General features: G+C 41.3%; 2 protein-coding genes and 1 non-coding gene across 4 annotated transcripts; 2 read left to right on the top strand and 1 right to left on the bottom strand.

Annotated features, from left to right (window-relative positions):
* The first annotated feature begins 490 nt into the window (after positions 1-490).
* Positions 491-4,693, top strand: LOC145501854 (cystatin-A1-like). 2 transcript variants are annotated; one of them, XM_081481239.1, is made up of 3 exons: positions 527-1,756; positions 2,201-2,302; positions 4,432-4,693. In XM_081481239.1, exons 1-3 carry the CDS (start codon positions 1,691-1,693, stop codon positions 4,567-4,569), a joined length of 306 nt encoding a protein of 101 aa, XP_081337365.1. In that variant the 5' UTR covers positions 527-1,690; the 3' UTR covers positions 4,570-4,693. The 2 variants fall into 2 exon arrangements, with proteins under 2 accessions (XP_081337364.1, XP_081337365.1); XM_081481238.1 differs by lacking the exon at positions 4,432-4,693 and having other exon boundaries at positions 491-1,756; positions 2,201-4,420.
* Positions 4,694-9,160: 4,467 nt separating this feature from the next.
* LOC145499847 (cystatin-A1-like) lies at positions 9,161-12,398 on the top strand. The gene is made up of 3 exons (XM_081479376.1): positions 9,161-9,459; positions 9,906-10,007; positions 12,137-12,398. The coding sequence occupies exons 1-3, from the start codon at positions 9,394-9,396 to the stop codon at positions 12,272-12,274; spliced, it is 306 nt and encodes a 101-aa protein (XP_081335502.1). The 5' UTR covers positions 9,161-9,393; the 3' UTR covers positions 12,275-12,398.
* Positions 12,399-16,279: 3,881 nt separating this feature from the next.
* On the bottom strand, positions 16,280-16,383 carry LOC145501916 (U6 spliceosomal RNA). Its single transcript, XR_014051274.1, has one exon. It is a non-coding gene; the product is annotated as a U6 spliceosomal RNA (small nuclear RNA).
* Between the last annotated feature and the right edge of the window lie 928 nt (positions 16,384-17,311).

Genomic DNA, 17,311 nt, shown 5'->3' with positions numbered 1-17,311 from the left:
CATGAAGCTGATTTTTTGAATACAATAAAGAATCCCGGTAAATAAATTTCCCCCCGGAAATCATCGATTACGAATTGAAACTGGCAGACGAACGATTCCCAAAACCCCAGAAAATCTTAGAATTTGTCCTTTCTGTCATTTGAATGAAGTTGAAAATGAATTGCATTTTATACTTTTCTGTCACCTTTACGGTAATTTACGCTGGAAATTTTTTGAAGAAAAAATAGGAAATACGATCATTTTGATGTTTTAGATGATAGATCGAAAATTCTGTTTATTTTTAATAATGATGACCCCTATATCTGTAGACTGTAGACTGTAGCTGCCTATATCCATTCATGCATGGATTACAGATAGAATACTAGTACTTAATCAATTCAATTATGGTAGTTTAGTTACATTATTTTAGCTGTATTATATTTTAGGTAATACCATGTACTAATATGGGAATACTGAAATAAATTGTTGTTGTTGGTGATGCGGAACAGGACTAGAGGATTAGAAACAGGCGGTCTATAAGAGACCGGTTTACTTCGCTATCCTAATGAGTTGCTTAGTAAAACGTAGTTCAGCAGGAGCAATTTAAACATTTCAACAAAATATATTGCCCTTGGACAAACTACCTGCAAGGGATGTCTGTTAACGAGATATTCCCCGTTATTGTGCTTCCTTTTTTGTCACTCCCACGTTCAGGAAATATTTAATTGTTCATAACTGCCAGAGCAAGAACTGAACAGCATTTTAATTGCGTATTAAAGATTTCTGTAGCTTGCGTAGCTTGGCGGTTTAAGCAACTTTTGAACTAATTTGCGCGTGAGCGCTAAAAGCGGCGTTTGTCAGTTGTCTGTCTCTCAGGCTCCTCGCGGCATCGCCGCTCGTCAACGCGGCTTTGGCGCTCGTTACCGTGGCTTCGCCGCTTTCCTTACCCGCTCAAATTCCTAAAAAACCGCCAAGCTACGCAGGCTAAGATTTCTGCACATATATCTCTGCACCTGCTGCGTAAATAAACTCTCATGTTTTCATGCCTTCGTGACAATTTATGAAAACAAAACATGGAATGCAGAATGCAGCGTAGCGTTAAGAGCTCCTAATAGCATTGTAATCCTGGTTCCCGGGCGGGGGGGACTCCCATATGGAGTGGACGGGGATGCTCGTCGGAAATTTTGAATTTAACCCCCAAAAGAGACCAATCTGGGCGTGCCCGAAGCTTATGCAGACCCCTAAAAGAGACCAGTTTATAAAACAGACAAATAAAAAGTACAGTGACTTTTAATGTTGGCGAATTTGTTTATATGAATTGAGTAAATATACAGAATCAAAATTCTTTCTGTTTTGTTATCTCTTCGCGTGCAACCCTTATCGAGACCTTGACGGCTAAAAATAATGACATTTTGCCCAGAACACCCTAAGCGAGACCGAAATCCGAAATTTACACCCCTAGTTCCCCCCCCCCTCCGCCCCCCGGGTCCTGGTTTACATTTTACGGGCTAGTTCAGAGACTCATTCAATTTGATATCAGCACTCCATCACTGCCTGTCTGTTAACCTTTGATCACTTTCCAGTGTTTGAAATCTTTACGTCACCACTTTGAAAGGTAACCAGGTCGCCTTCGCGTCACATAAAAGTATACGTTTATTTGCTGTTACACGGCACTTTCTGCAACTAAGTACGAAGATAGGTTTATCTCAAAATGGTTCCCGGTGGTTTTAGTGAGGTGAAAGAGGCCACTGAAGAAGTGCAGCAAATTTGCGATCAGGTATCTTCAGCTTCCTTTAACATTATTTCTTTAGCATAAGGGCGCTTTGAACACTGCATACACATTTCATTTGCCATTAGACTGTTGATGTTTGTGGCAATGCCCTTGCAATTTGCAAACTTCCAACCAGTTTGCTCTCTGATAATACTCTTAGTGACATAACCCTCCAATGATACAGTGCAACTCAGTTTTAAACTTGGATGAAGCTCACTCTGTGGGTACAAAGCAACAAAATCCGGCTGTCTCCGGTAACAAAATAGCCCGAGTTATAATTTCCGCATTTATATCAATCCTCAGTTTCTACTCCGCTTGTTTCTTATACTACTCGGTGTTCAATTTTGAAACTAGTTATGTTCGTGGTTACTGATACGTTCGATTGGTCAGTACTGTATCAGCAAGGAAACAGAAATTTTATGGTGACTATTTCTGTTTCTTCTCCCACAGGTGAAGAGCCAGGCTGAGGCCAAAGCCAAGCAAACTTTCGACCAGTTCCAAGCCACAAGTTACAGACAACAAGTTGTGGCGGGAATGAATTACTTAATTAAGGTTAGCTCAATTATGTTTCGCAGAATGTCGGTCGTTTCGCCTACAAGTCGTTCCGCCTACAAGTCGATTTGCCTACATCAAAGTCGTTTCGCCTACACGATCCGAGTCGATTCGGCTACACGAACTGAGTCCAATAACGTTGTTTCGCCTACACTTAAGTCGAAAATACTTTGCGAAGATAGATGAACATTACTGTCAGGCTTCTTTTGGTGAAAGGAAGGTCGAATGGAAAATCACGCAACAATAGTTTTGCATTAATTAAAATCTCTTACTCTCTAGCGACCGGCCTTATGCGCCTACTGGCGCGACGAGAAATCATGATGACTCTCTAGCGACACAATGGGGACGTGTGCGTGACTATTGTGGTCACGCGCCGTAATTGTTGTATTGTGACATCCTACGCCATATTTTCAGGCGGAAGTTTACATCAAGAGCGGGAAGTTAACTTTCGCCCAAAAAGTATTACGTCGCCCGAAAATATCGCGTCGTCCCGCGACTAGCTGCCCCTGGGTCTCCGAGGATGTGTATGTGAGGGAACTATTTACAGATTTTAAAGGTTACGGAGCTCAGTCAACAAAAAAATCGAATTACATGCTGCAGCGACCTATTAATTTGAGCGGTGAGCGAATACTGATTGATTGGAAAAATCATCCCACCGTTCGAAAATTTTAGCCTGCAGGGAGCTTTATTTTGCTCTTTGAATCTTTTTATTTATTATTAAAAAACACTCACCTTACGCGGGACACTTCTATCGTAAAGAAAGTCAACATTTTAAACCAGAAGCATAGGTGATATGCTTCTGTATAAACTAATAAAGATGACCTCTGAAATTTTCAAATCGGTGGTGTATGACGAATGTGGGACAATTGTAAAAAATATCACGCGCAGAAAAATTCTGGTACTCGATTCGCGTGCATAATAAACAAAGCAAAATACGCGCGGTTAAAGTCTGGTACTCATATGCCGCCGACATACCTGGGACATAGCCGCCGGCACGGCTTGGGACACCGTTACGACATATGTGAACATTTATCGCCGGATCATAATCTATCCCAGGCATTAACCGCCGGCTTGCCTGCGAAGTTGAGCTGAGTTCAACTTCGCAGCCAAGCCGGCGATCCATCGCAGATGCGCCGGGGACCCACTGGGACAGATCGCCGAACGTTGTCAGTTGCAACCGGCGACTACGTCGCAGATAGATCGGCGGGATATGAGAACCAGACTTAACTCGTTAATTTCGACGAACACGTATCATTTCAAGTTAAAAGTGAAGTTTATTTCTCAGCTCTTTTGGTACATGAACTCGTCCTGTTGGTGATCTTACTAGCTATAAGTATTAAGTGTAGGCGAATCGACTTCAATGTAGGCGAAACGGCTTCGATGGTGTAACTAAATCGACTTGGATGCAGGCGAAACGACCGGCTTCCGTTTCACAGTAACAACCAAAAATCTTTCGAGTTAGTTTCTGTTCGTTGGAAGAATTTTGCAATCAGGAAAAAAAAAGACTGGCATTGAGAATAGAAACCGGAGTGGTATTCGATTATTTCTGTCACGCACATCGATTTATTGACTGACGCGCACTCTGTTAAAAATGTTCCGACTTTCATAAACGTTACTTCAATCATGTTCTCATCCTTCCTGGGTTGAAACTACCCAACAATTTACGGTGCGGGCAATACTACATAGCCGGGCAAGGACAGGCACAGTAATAGCGAGGTGTTTCCAAAGAAAAGAAATCACCAATCAAGGGGCTGACAGCCAAAGGACTTGCCAGAGTATTGTTCTCGTCATTTACAGTTCATACGTCACGGCTTCGCGTCTTGAAAGGTTCAGCTTAAATTTTTCAAGTTCTTCGTTTGTAATCCGTGTCAATCGTCTCCATCCCTAACTATCCTTATTCTTCTATGGTCTATGATTATCTGTTTGGTGTTTTTCTATCTTAGGGAACTATTATTTTCAGGTTTCCTTCAATTTAAAGGTCATTTTGTACGTGTTCAAAATGACTCAAAATACTGTGACTGCAAGAGCTCCGTCAAGGAATCTGTGATCTAGAAATAGAGATTGAATATACCCGTTATAGAAATCACTTGCTCCTTCCTTTTCTTACTTCTGGATCATGTCATTCCTAGGTTTGTGTTGGTAGTACTAGTACTTCTTATGTCCACATGCTCGTCTATCAGAGTTTGCCATACCAAGGATCAACCCTGGAAGTAACTGCTATCGAGACTGGAATGAAGAAAAGCGATCCTTTGGAGCCTTTTCCCTAATTGATGCTCTTGCCAAGTCAAGAACGTCTCAGTTCTAAATAAGCTGTTTCAGTGATATAATGTTCTCAAGTGTAATAGAGTAGACAAATTAAATGTATGCCGGTTTTGAGTTTCTTTTCACTGACCTTGTTTGAAAGAGTTTTACTTCGCTGTATGACTTGATAGTCAAATGAGCACTTAATAATTTGCTGATAAATTGATGCGCCTCAGCGATCCATTCTCGGTAACCCTTAACCCTAAAAAGTTGTTCCTTTGAGAGGGCTGCTGGTTGCCTCCATCAACATCTGTTGGTACCACTGTTATTTAGCACTTAGGGATATGGCACGGCTAAATGATGTAGTATGGCCGCAGAAGTGTAGATTTCTTTAATTCTAGTGACGTCATGACGCGGGTTCCATAACGGCTTTGCCGCCGTAGCCTTATATGGGAAAGTAACTTGTTTCATGCATTCTTAACTACATGGGAATACGTCTGCTGTTTCCTTCCCATTCTAACGCTTTTTCACGTTTTGAACAGCCGAGTTCGAAGATGACGTGCTCGATCATCAAAGTCTCTACCAAAATGTTTGTTTTGTTCAGAAAACTTGAACGATTTAAACACTTACCACGAGCGAACAGCCGCAGATAAGAAAGCTTCGTATGTACTAAGCTGACCTATAATTGTTTATTGCTGTTAAAAATATGTACTTCATCTGAGAATCAGAGTTTCTGTATGTTCAGGCTTATCTCGTTGTACGAACACCCGTCCGTGCCGAAATCCGGAGTTTATAAATTATCTGTTAGTGCTTTGTTGTTGAAATTACAGGGGGTTCTTAAAGGCATATCTTAGTTCTGGGAGATGTAAGACGGATACAGGAGGAAGAATTCATTCTCGTTACTGAAGTCCATATAATGTCATTAAAGATTTGTACATTATTCGTCGTGGTGTAAGATAGGATAGATGAATTTTTCACTCGTTTGTCTAACGATGGAGTCACTTTAAGATGTAGATTGCGACGTTTCGAGTACTATACTGCTAGTCTTCATCAGGCGATGAGGTCAATTGTTGCGTGTCGCTATTTGTAGCACCTTGGTTCGCTGCTATTGGTGCATTTCGAAACAATAATGAGGATCGAAATGCACTAATAGCAGCGAACCAAGGTGCTACAAATGGCGACACGCAACAATGGACTTCATCGCCTGATGAAGACTAGCAGTATAGCAGTCGAAACGTCGCGATCATCTACATCTCAAAGTGACTCCATCGTGAGAGAAACGAGTGAAAAATTCCTCTATCCATATAATGTGTAAGAAGAATCAAGTCCCTGGTTTCTTTTAGCGTTTATGTAAAGACACAGAGAAGCTGCATACGCTGTTGACGTCCTCTGAAATCTTACTTTTTGAGTTGCTTGTCCCTCGCAGCCAAGTAGCCGTAAAAGTACTCTCCCCGTTGCCTTTCTTCAAGTCCCCATTCTATCGTCTTTATCTGCCTCTGCACAACTTCGGAAACTCTACCGTTGTATACTTCAAAAATGGACCTTGAAGAAACTGAGAAAAAAATACTTTACACAGTTCTAGAATGTAAGTCCCCTAGGGGAGAGGGTTCCTAGGGCGCTTCCCTCGGAAATTTGGAGGGGCGCCCCTCGAAGTGAAAAGTCCTGAGGTTTGGGGAGTGCGGACAAGAGGCGGGGTTTTGATGCTTGGGACGGTCCCTCAGTCAAGCGTTTGATCGAGCGATGTGGCCCCGGGATCGGGAAATTTGACTTTGACCAAAAGAAGAAGTCTGGTGACGTGTCATATTTCAGACGCAGTTACTAAGCCTGTCTTTGCAAGTAACGCTTTGGCCAAAGGTAAGTTTTTATTTGTTTTCATCGCCATTTATCTGACCCTTTAGGCAGATACTGTTTATTTTGAGAAGGTTTCAACTTTAAGAACGTGTACGATTGTTAAACTCAGTGAAATCGAATTCTAATGCATCTTAGCGGTCTGTATAGCAACATTCCGACCGCCAAGGGGACAAATCAGAATCATCCTTTTCAACGCGGACCAGTTCAGCGGCTTCAGCCATATATTGACCGCTACCAAGAGGAAAGCATACACTTGACAAACTTATTTCCTCGCAAAAACACAACATAAGGTGTAGAGTTCATTTCGCCAGATCAATGTGAACAAAAGTTTAAAACTATTCTACCAAAAGGCTAGAAACTCTACCATACCGACAATTAAACCGCTAACGGCGGAAAAGTATGTTAAACACCAAACTATTTGCCGTCGCCTCATTTGAAGACATTTCGAAGAATTCAGTGTAACTCAGGTTCAAGGGACTCAATTTGCATTGGTGATCTGATACCCTGGGGATTATGCAAATGAAAGTATAAAATAATTTGCACGTATCCCACCCCATCACTCAACTCGAGGCCGTGAAAGCGAAGAGGTTAGCGACCCACCCTCCCACCCAACGATTACGCCGGGCATAATCTAGCTGTCCACTTCTATTTTCGCGCGGTCTTTGGACTGTCCCAGGCAAGAGTAACTCCCCATAGACTCCCCATGCCTTATTACCATGTCTTTAATAACAATACCTAGGGTAGAATATGTCACTATTTCAAGGCAGCTAGGCGATATTTTTGTACCGGTGGAACGAGGCGAGTAAAGCTTAAGTCCTTGCGCCACATTCACGCATTTCGTGTTCGCTGTTCAGTATAAGGTATCTCTTCTGACATTTTTCACGTTCCTTTGTTTCAATGAGGGTTTCATCTATAACATGAAATTGGCGAAATTACAGGTTTAAAATGTCTCAGTCACTGCAACTTAGTGCTCCGCGCATGATCTCCTCGACGTACGTTTCTAACGAGGACGATCACGCGAGACGTCTACGTTTCCATTATTTAAGGGTTGTGAGCAATTTCAGTGTACGATTGCCTGGAAAATTGTTGGAAATAACATTTCCACTAGAAATATAGAATTGAGAAACGGGACCCAGGCCGACAAAGACAACAAAAGCATAATTCTAAAAGTAACCGACCTCGGTAAGAAAACAAATCTAACTATATTAAACTTAACTAAAAATAACTCCCTGTCATTCAACAAAGAAATGAAATAAAACATAACAAGAAGTTGATATTTTTACTCAATGTTCAAAACTGATTGTCATGAAGCTGATTTTTTGAATACAATAAAGCATCCCGGTAAATAAATTTCCCCTCGGAAATCATCGATTACGAATTGAAACTGGCAGACGAACGATTCCCAAAACCCCAGAAAATCTTAGAATTTGTCCTTTCTGTCATTTGAATGAAGTTGAAAATGAATTGCATTTTATACTTTTCTGTTACCTTTACGGTAATTTACGCTGGAAATTTTTTGAAGAAAAAAATACTGTAGGAAATACGATCATTTTGATGTTTTAGATGGTAGATCGAAAATTCTGTTTATTTTTAATAATGATGACCCCTATATCTGTAGACTGTAGACTGTAGCTGCCTATATCCATTCATGCATGGATTACAGCTAGAATACTAGTACTTAATCAATTAAATTATGGTAGTTTAGTTACATTATTTTAGCTGTATTATATTTTAGGTAATACCATGTACTAATATGGGAATACTGAAATAAATTGTTGTTGGTGGTGATGCGGAACAGGACTAGAGGATTAGAAACAGGCGGTCAATAAGAGACCGGTTTACTTCGCTATCCTAATGAGTTGCTTAGTAAAACGTAGTTCAGCAGGAGCAATTTAAACATTTCAACAAAATATATTGCCATTGGACAAACTACATGCAAGGGATGTCTGTTAACGAGATATTCCCCGTTATTGTGCTTCCTTTTTTGTCACTCCCACGTTCAGGAAATATTTAATTGTTCATAACTGCCAGAGCAAGAACTGAACAGCATTTTAATTGCGTATTAAAGATTTCTGTAGCTTGCGTAGCTTGGCGGTTTAAGCAACTTTTGAACTAATTTGAGCGTGAGCGCTAAAAGCGGCGTTTGTCAGTTGTCTGTCTCTCAGGCTCCTCGCGGCATCGCCGCTCGTCAACGCGGCTTTGGCGCTCGTTACCGTGGCTTCGCCGCTTTCCTTACCCGCTCAAATTCCTAAAAAACCGCCAAGCTACGCAGGCTAAGATTTCTGCACATATATCTCTGCACCTGCTGCGTAAATAAACTCTCGTGTTTTCATGCCTTCGTGACAATTTATGAAAACAAAACATGGCATGCAGAATGCAGCGTAGCGTTAAGAGCTCCTAATAGCATTGTAATCCTGGTTCCCGGGGGTGGGGACTCCCATATGGAGTGGACGGGGATGCTCGTCGGAAATTTTGAATTTAACCCCCAAAAGAGACCAATCTGGGCGTGCCCGAAGCTTATGCAGACCCCTAAAAGAGACCAGTTTATAAAACAGACAAATAAAAAGTACAGTGACTTTTAATGATGGCGAATTTGTTATATGAATTGAGTAAATATACAGAATCAAAATTCTTTCTGTTTTATTATCTCTTCGCGTGCAACCCTTATCGAGACCTTGACGGCTAAAAATATTGACATTTTGCTCAGAACACCCTAAGCGAGACCAAAATCCGAAATTTACTCCCCTAGTTCCCCCCCCCCCCCCGCCCCCCGGGTCCTGGTTTACATTTTACGGGCTATTTCAGAGACTCATTCAATTTGATATCAGCACTCCATCACTGCCTGTCTGTTAACCTTTGATCACTTTCCAGTGTTTGAAATCTTTACGTCACCACTTTGAAAGGTAACCAGGTCGCCTTCGCGTCGCATAAAAGTATACGTTTATTTGCTGTTACACGGTACTTTCTGCAACTAAGTACGAAGATAGGTTTATCTCAAAATGGTTCCCGGTGGTTTTAGTGAGGTGAAAGAGGCCACTGAAGAAGTGCAGCAAATTTGCGATCAGGTATCTTCAGCTTCCTTTAACATTATTTCTTTAGCATATTAGGGCGCTTTGAACACTGCATACACATTTCATTTGCCATTAGACAGTTGATGTTTGTGACAATGCCCTTGCAATTTGCAAACTTCCAACCAGTTTGCTCTCTGATAATACTCTTAGTGACATAACCCTCCAATGATACAGTGCAACTCAGTTTTAAACTTGGATGAAGCTCACTCTGTGGGTACAAAGCAACAAAATCCGGCTGTCTCCGGTAACAAAATAGCCCGAGTCATAATTTCCGCATTTATATCAATCCTCAGTTTCTACTCCGTTTGTTTCTTATACTGCTCGGTGTTCAATTTTGAAACTAGTTATGTTCGTGGTTACTGATACGTTCGATTGGTCAGTACTGTATCAGCAAGGAAACAGAAATTTTATGGTGACTATTTCTGTTTCTTCTCCCACAGGTGAAGAGCCAAGCTGAGGCCAAAGCCAAGCAAACTTTCGACCAGTTCCAAGCCATAAGTTACAGACAACAAGTTGTGGCGGGAATGAATTACTTAATTAAGGTTAGCTCAATTATGTTTCGCAGAATGTCGGTCGTTTCGCCTACAAGTCGTTCCGCCTACAAGTCGACTTGCCTACATCAAAGTCGTTTCGCCTACACGATCCGAGTCGATTCGGCTACACGAACTGAGTCCAATAACGTTGTTTCGCCTACACTTAAGTCGAAAATACTTTGCGAGGATAGATGAACATTACTGTCAGACTTCTTTTGGTGAAAGGAAGGTCGAATGGAAAATCACGCAACAACAGTTTTGCATTAATTAAAATCTCCTACTCTCTAGCGACCGGCCTTATGCGCCTACTGGCGCGACGAGAAATCATGATGACTCTCTAGCGACACAATGGGGACGTGTGCGTGACTATTGTGGTCACGCGTCCTAATTGTTGTATTGTGACATCCTACGCCATATTTTCAGGCGGAAGTTTACATCAAGAGCGGGAAGTTAACTTTCGCCCAAAAAGTATTACGTCGCCCGAAAATATCGCGTCGTCCCGCGACTAGCTGTCCCTGGGTCTCCGAGGATGTGTATGTGAGGGAACTATTTACAGATTTTAAAGGTTACGGAGCTCAGTCAACAAAAAAATCGAATTACATGCTGCAGCGACCTATTAATTTGAGCGGTGAGCGAATACTGATTGATTGGAAAAATCATCCCACCGTTCGAAAATTTTAGCCTGCAGGGAGCTTTATTTTGCTCTTTGAATCTTTTTATTTATTATTAAAAAACACTCACCTTACGCGGGACACTTCTATCGTAAAGAAAGTCAACATTATGAACCAGAAGCATAGGTGATATGCTTCTGTATAAACTAATAAAGATGACCTCTGAAATTTTCAAATCGGTGGTGTATGACGAATGTGGGACAATTGTAAAAAATATCACGCGCAGAAAAATTCTGGTACTCGATTCGCGTGCATAATAAACAAAGCAAAATACGCGCGGTTAAAGTCTGGTACTCATATGCCGCCGACATACCTGGGACATAGCCGCCGGCACGGCTTGGGACACCGTTACGACATATGTGAACATTTATCGCCGGATCATAATCTATCCCAGGCATTAACCGCCGGCTTGCCTGCGAAGTTGAGCTGAGTTCAACTTCGCAGCCAAGCCGGCGATCCATCGCAGATGCGCCGGGGACCCACTGGGACAGATCGCCGAACGTTGTCAGTTGCAACCGGCGACTACGTCGCAGATAGATCGGCGGGATATGAGAACCAGACTTAACTCGTTAATTTCGACGAACACGTATCATTTCAAGTTAAAAGTGAAGTTTATTTCTCAGCTCTTTTGGTACATGAACTCGTCCTGTTGGTGATCTTACTAGCTATAAGTATTAAGTGTAGGCGAATCGACTTCAATGTAGGCGAAACGGCTTCGATGGTGTAACTAAATCGACTTGGATGCAGGCGAAACGACCGGCTTCCGTTTCACAGTAACAACCAAAAATCTTTCGAGTTAGTTTCTGTTCGTTGGAAGAATTTTGCAATCAGGAAAAAAAAAGACTGGCATTGAGAATAGAAACCGGAGTGGTATTCGATTATTTCTGTCACGCACATCGATTTATTGACTGACGCGCACTCTGTTAAAAATGTTCCGACTTTCATAAACGTTACTTCAATCATGTTCTCATCCTTCCTGGGTTGAAACTACCCAACAATTTACGGTGCGGGCAATACTACATAGCCGGGCAAGGACAGGCACAGTAATAGCGAGGTGTTTCCAAAGAAAAGAAATCACCAATCAAGGGGCTGACAGCCAAAGGACTTGCCAGAGTATTGTTCTCGTCATTTACAGTTCATACGTCACGGCTTCGCGTCTTGAAAGGTTCAGCTTAAATTTTTCAAGTTCTTCGTTTGTAATCCGTGTCAATCGTCTCCATCCCTAACTATCCTTATTCTTCTATGGTCTATGATTATCTGTTTGGTGTTTTTCTATCTTAGGGAACTATTATTTTCAGGTTTCCTTCAATTTAAAGGTCATTTTGTACGTGTTCAAAATGACTCAAAATACTGTGACTGCAAGAGCTCCGTCAAGGAATCTGTGATCTAGAAATAGAGATTGAATATACCCGTTATAGAAATCACTTGCTCCTTCCTTTTCTTACTTCTGGATCATGTCATTCCTAGGTTTGTGTTGGCAGTACTAGTACTTCTTATGTCCACATGCTCGTCTATCAGAGTTTGCCATACCAAGGATCAACCCTGGAAGTAACTGCTATCGAGACTGGAATGAAGAAAAGCGATCCTTTGGAGCCTTTTCCCTAATTGATGCTCTTGCCAAGTCAAGAACGTCTCAGTTCTAAATAAGCTGTTTCAGTGATATAATGTTCTCAAGTGTAATAGAGTAGACAAATTAAATGTATGCCGGTTTTGAGTTTCTTTTCACTGACCTTGTTTGAAAGAGTTTTACTTCGCTGTATGACTTGATAGTCAAATGAGCACTTAATAATTTGCTGATAAATTGATGCGCCTCAGCGATCCATTCTCGGTAACCCTTAACCCTAAAAAGTTGTTCCTTTGAGAGGGCTGCTGGTTGCCTCCATCAACATCTGTTGGTACCACTGTTATTTAGCACTTAGGGATATGGCACGGCTAAATGATGTAGTATGGCCGCAGAAGTGAAGATTTCTTTAATTCTAGTGACGTCATGACGCGGGTTCCATAACGGCTTTGCCGCCGTAGCCTTATATGGGAAAGTAACTTGTTTCATGTATTCTTAACTACATGGGAATACGTCTGCTGTTTCCTTCCCATTTTAACGCTTTTTCACTGTTTGAACAGCCAAGTTCGAAGATGACGTGCTCAATCATTACAGTCCGTACAAAAATGTTTGTTTTGTTTAGAAAACTTGAACGATTTAAACACTTACACGAGCGAACAGCCGCAGATAAGAAAGCTTCGTATGTACTAAGCTGACCTATAATTGTTTATTGCTGTTAAAAATAATATGTACTTCATCTGAGAATCAGAGTTTCTGTATGTTCAGGCTTATCTCGTTGTACGAACACCCGTCCGTGCCGAAATCCGTAGTTTATAAATTATCTGTTAGTGCTTTGTTGTTGAAATTACAGAGGCTTCTGAAAGGCATATCTTAGTTCTGGGAGATGTAAGACGGATACAGGAGGAAGAATTCATTCTTGTTACTGAAGTCCATATAATGTCATTAAAGATTTGTACATTATTCATCGTGGTGTAAGATAGGATAGATGAATTTTTCACTCGTTTGTCTAACGATGGAGTCACTTTAAGATGTAGATTGCGACGTTTCGAGTACTATACTGCTAGTCTTCATCAGGCGATGAGGTCAATTGTTGCGTGTCGCTATTTGTAGCACCTTGGTTCGCTGCTATTGGTGCATTTCGAAACAATAATGAGGATCGAAATGCACTAATAGCAGCGAACCAAGGTGCTACAAATGGCGACACGCAACAATGGACTTCATCGCCTGATGAAGACTAGCAGTATAGCACTCGAAACGTCGCGATCTACATCTCGAAGTGACTCCATCGTGAGAGAAACGAGTGAAAAATTCCTCTATCCATATAATGTGTAAGAAGAATCAAGTCCCTGGTTTCTTTTAGCGTTTATGTAAAGACACAGAGAAGCTGCATACGCTGTTGACGTCCTCTGAAATCTTACTTTTTGAGTTGCTTGTCCATCGCAGCCAAGTAGCCGTAAAAGTACCTCCCCGTTGCCTTTCTTGAAGTCCCCATTCTATCGTCTTTATCTCCCTCTGCACAACTTCGGAAACTCTACCGTTGTATACTTCAAAAACTGGACCTTGAAGAAACTGAGAAAAAAATACTTTACACAGTTCTAGAATGTAAGTCCCCCAGGGGGGAGGGTTCCTAGGGCGTTTCTCTCGGAAATTTGGAGGGGCGCCCCTCCAAATCTCCAAGTGAAAGGTCCTGAGGTTAGGGGAGTGCGGACAAGAGGCGGGGTTTTGATGCTTGTGACGGTCCCTCAGTCAAGCGTTTGATCGAGCGATGTGGCCCCGGGATCGGGAAATTTGACTTTGACCAAAAGAAGAAGCCTGGTGACGTTTCATATTTCAGACGCAGTTACTAAGCCTGTCTTTGCAAGTAACGCTTTGGCCAAAGGTAAGTTTTTATTTGTTTTCATCGCCATTTATCTGACCCTTTAGGCACATACTGTTTATTTTGAGAAGGTTTTAACTTTAAGAACGTGTACGATTGTTAAACTCAGTGAAATCGAATTCTAATGCATCTTAGCGGTCTGTATAGCAACATTCCGACCGTCAAGGGGACAAATCAGAATCATCCTTTTCAACGCGGACCAGTTCAGCGGCTTCAGCCATATATTGACCGCTACCAAGAGGAAAGCATACACTTGACAAACTTATTTCCTCGCAAAAACACAACATAAGGTGTAGAGTTCATTTCGCCAGATCAATGTGAACAAAAGTTTAAAACTATTCTACCAAAAGGCTAGAAACTCTACCATACCGACAATTAAACCGCTAACGGCGGAAAAGTATGTTAAACACCAAACTATTTGCCGTCGCCTCATTTGAAGACATTTCGAAGAATTCAGTGTAACTCAGGTTCAAGGGACTCAATTTGCATTGGTGATCTGATACCCTGGGGATTATGCAAATGAAAGTATAAAATAATTTGCACGTATCCCACCCCATCACTCTACTCGAGGCTGTGAAAGCGAAGAGGTTAGCGACCCACCCTCCCACCTAACGATTACGCCGGGCATAATCTAGCTGTCCACTTCTATTTTCGCGCGGTCTTTGGATTGTCCCAGACAAGAGTAACTCCCCATAGACTCCCCATGCCTTATTACCATGTCTTTAATAACAATACCTAGGGTAGAATATGTCACTATTTCAAGGCAGCTAGGCGATATTTTTGTACCGGTGGAACGAGGCGAGTAAAGCTTAAGTCCTTGCGCCACATTCACGCATTTCGTGTTCGCTGTTCAGTATAAGGTATCTCTTCTGACATTTTTCACGTTCCTTTGTTTCAATGAGGGTTTCATCTATAACATGAAATTGGCGAAATTACAGGTTTAAAATGTCTCAGTCACTGCAACTTAGTGCTCCGCGCATGATCTCCTCGACGTACGTTTCTAACGAGGACGATCACGCGAGACGTCCACGTTTCCATTATTTAAGGGTTGTGAGCAATTTCAGTGTACGATTGCCTGGAAAATTGTTGGAAATAACATTTCCACTAGAAATATAGAATTGATTTGGATGAAACGTTTTAAACACACGAGTTATCACCATATATAGTGTCATTAAAAAATAGCGCAAAGATTAACAGTTTGACTCGAAATAAGTCCAACGTAGTCATTAAAAAAAAAAAAAAAATTGGAACGCTGTTCTGCGGCATTTTGTAATAACTACGCATTTTGTAATACCTGACGCATTTTGTAATAAAAGTTGCAGCATTTTGTAATTACCTGCAGTATTTTGTATGGAATGCAAACGACGCATTTTGTAATAAGAGCTGCAGCATTTTGTAATAAACGTCAGTCTAGCAATATGTAATAACGTGGTGACGCAAATTGTAATAAGTCTCTTCACACGATAATTTCACCAAGCATACAGATTGGCTGGATTCCCTTCAACACCAACCTGATGGAAAATCAGTTATTATATTATTGCAGGATTTTTTAAACTGAATATGAGTACAGTATCTGCATGGGTATTTGTACAGTAGATGCACGCGATTTTTTAGATAAGTTCTTTTTTCTCACTTTTGTCCGAGTCTTGGAATCAAGTTAGGTTCACGAAAAGGAAAGTAATAAAACGTCAACATTTGCGTGACAATGGGTGGAACTATTTCACCTGGTGGTATTCCATTCTCCATTATGAAGATTTAGGAAATTTTTAAGGAATTGAGAATTTTATTTTCCAAAATTTATACACCTCTCAGACTAAAATTATGCCACATGCTTATTGAAAATATAGATTTGCATAGAAGTATGTGGGTTGTTTAGCTCCCAATATCTGCTAAAAAAGAGCACTTGACAAACTATATTAAGCCAGTGTTGAAGGGAATCCAGCCAATCTGTATGCTTGGTGAAATTATCGTGTGAAGAGACTTATTACAATTTGCGTCACCACGTTATTACATATTGCGTAGGCTGACGTTTATTACAAAATGCTGCAGCTCTTATTACAAAATGCGTCGTTTCCATTTAATACAAAATACTGCAGGTAATTACAAAATGCTGCAACTTTTATTACAAAATGCGTAAGGTATTACAAAATGCCTAGTTATTACAAAATGCCGCAGAACAAACGCTTCACGAATTTGCGTGTCATCCTTGCGCAGGGCCATGTTAGTCTTCTCTGTATCGTTCCAATTTTAGTATATGTGCCGCCGTTAAGCGAGTACGTCTATAGCATGGTATAGGTAAGGCCGACTATCATCGGTTAGTTAGCTTGCATTTTGACCCGGAGGTTCAGGTTGGTAAAAACTTTGGTGTATTGGTTTTCCTCTTTTCTTCAAGAAAATTAGTTGAGTAATAAAGTTTAGAGGCTCTAAAATCACGAATGCGGGGGATGAGGGTTTTAGATAACTTTGGTGGACGACAGGCGTGTTTAAATGGCACTGCGGGTAAAAGTCAGTGTGGGATATGGGTGTCTGTAACGGTCAACTCTTACAATTATTAAACGCTAACCACTGTCCAGACAATGATAATTAGACTAGCCTGAGCACTATTTAGGCTAAGTGAAACGATATTTAGGCAAACAACCCTCGGGAATTAAACCGGAGCGCTATTCAGCCCCGGTAGGTTATTACAATTCATGGTACTACTGTACGAGCGATAATTAAGCTTACATGGAAGAATGCTGCCTGTCTCGCATTCAACCAGTTCGCACCCCTGGGGCCTGTTTCTCGAAAGACCTGGAAACGTTTCGGGCCCGGAAAGCCATTTTTAGTTAATTGGTATTTTAAGACAGAGAGGTGTATACGCCTGAAACTTCTTACGTGAAGGTAACCTCTGTTCACATTAAGAATACGTGCATAAAACAGTCCTGTAGTCATAAGGTTGGAGATTTTGTTACGGCTTTTCGGGTGCGAAAACTTTTTGGGACTTTCGAGAAACAGGCCCCTGAACTCATTATAAACTTTCTGTTTCGAGTTCTCCTTCACCTTCTATGGATTAGAGAACAAGAAATAAGCATGTTTTGTGTGATTTTGGTCCATTATGCCCACAATGTTGACTTCAGTTTTTGTTTACTAAGAGAAAGATAAATTTTAAGCACTTGATCGCTTGTTGAGTCAATGTGGGTGTGAACTCACTTCAAGTGAGTGAAAA

This window comes from Orbicella franksi, chromosome 10 (genome assembly GCF_964199315.1).
Source record: "Orbicella franksi chromosome 10, jaOrbFran1.1, whole genome shotgun sequence".
In the NCBI taxonomy this organism is placed as follows: Eukaryota; Metazoa; Cnidaria; class Anthozoa; order Scleractinia; family Merulinidae; genus Orbicella; species Orbicella franksi.
Note: the sequence above shows the minus strand (reverse complement) of the source record. Positions and strands in the feature narration are given on the sequence as shown.

Excerpts from the sequence above, each read along its gene's own strand:
- LOC145501854 (XM_081481238.1), top strand. The coding sequence starts at position 1,691 with ATGGTTCCCGGTGGTTTTAGTGAGGTGAAAGAGGCCACTGAAGAAGTG. Across the intron at positions 1,757-2,200 it reads TGCAGCAAATTTGCGATCAG|GTGAAGAGCCAGGCTGAGGC; the intron begins GTATCTTCAGCT and ends CTTCTCCCACAG.
- LOC145499847 (XM_081479376.1), top strand. The coding sequence starts at position 9,394 with ATGGTTCCCGGTGGTTTTAGTGAGGTGAAAGAGGCCACTGAAGAAGTG. Across the intron at positions 9,460-9,905 it reads TGCAGCAAATTTGCGATCAG|GTGAAGAGCCAAGCTGAGGC; the intron begins GTATCTTCAGCT and ends CTTCTCCCACAG. Across the intron at positions 10,008-12,136 it reads GAATGAATTACTTAATTAAG|GTTTGTGTTGGCAGTACTAG; the intron begins GTTAGCTCAATT and ends TGTCATTCCTAG.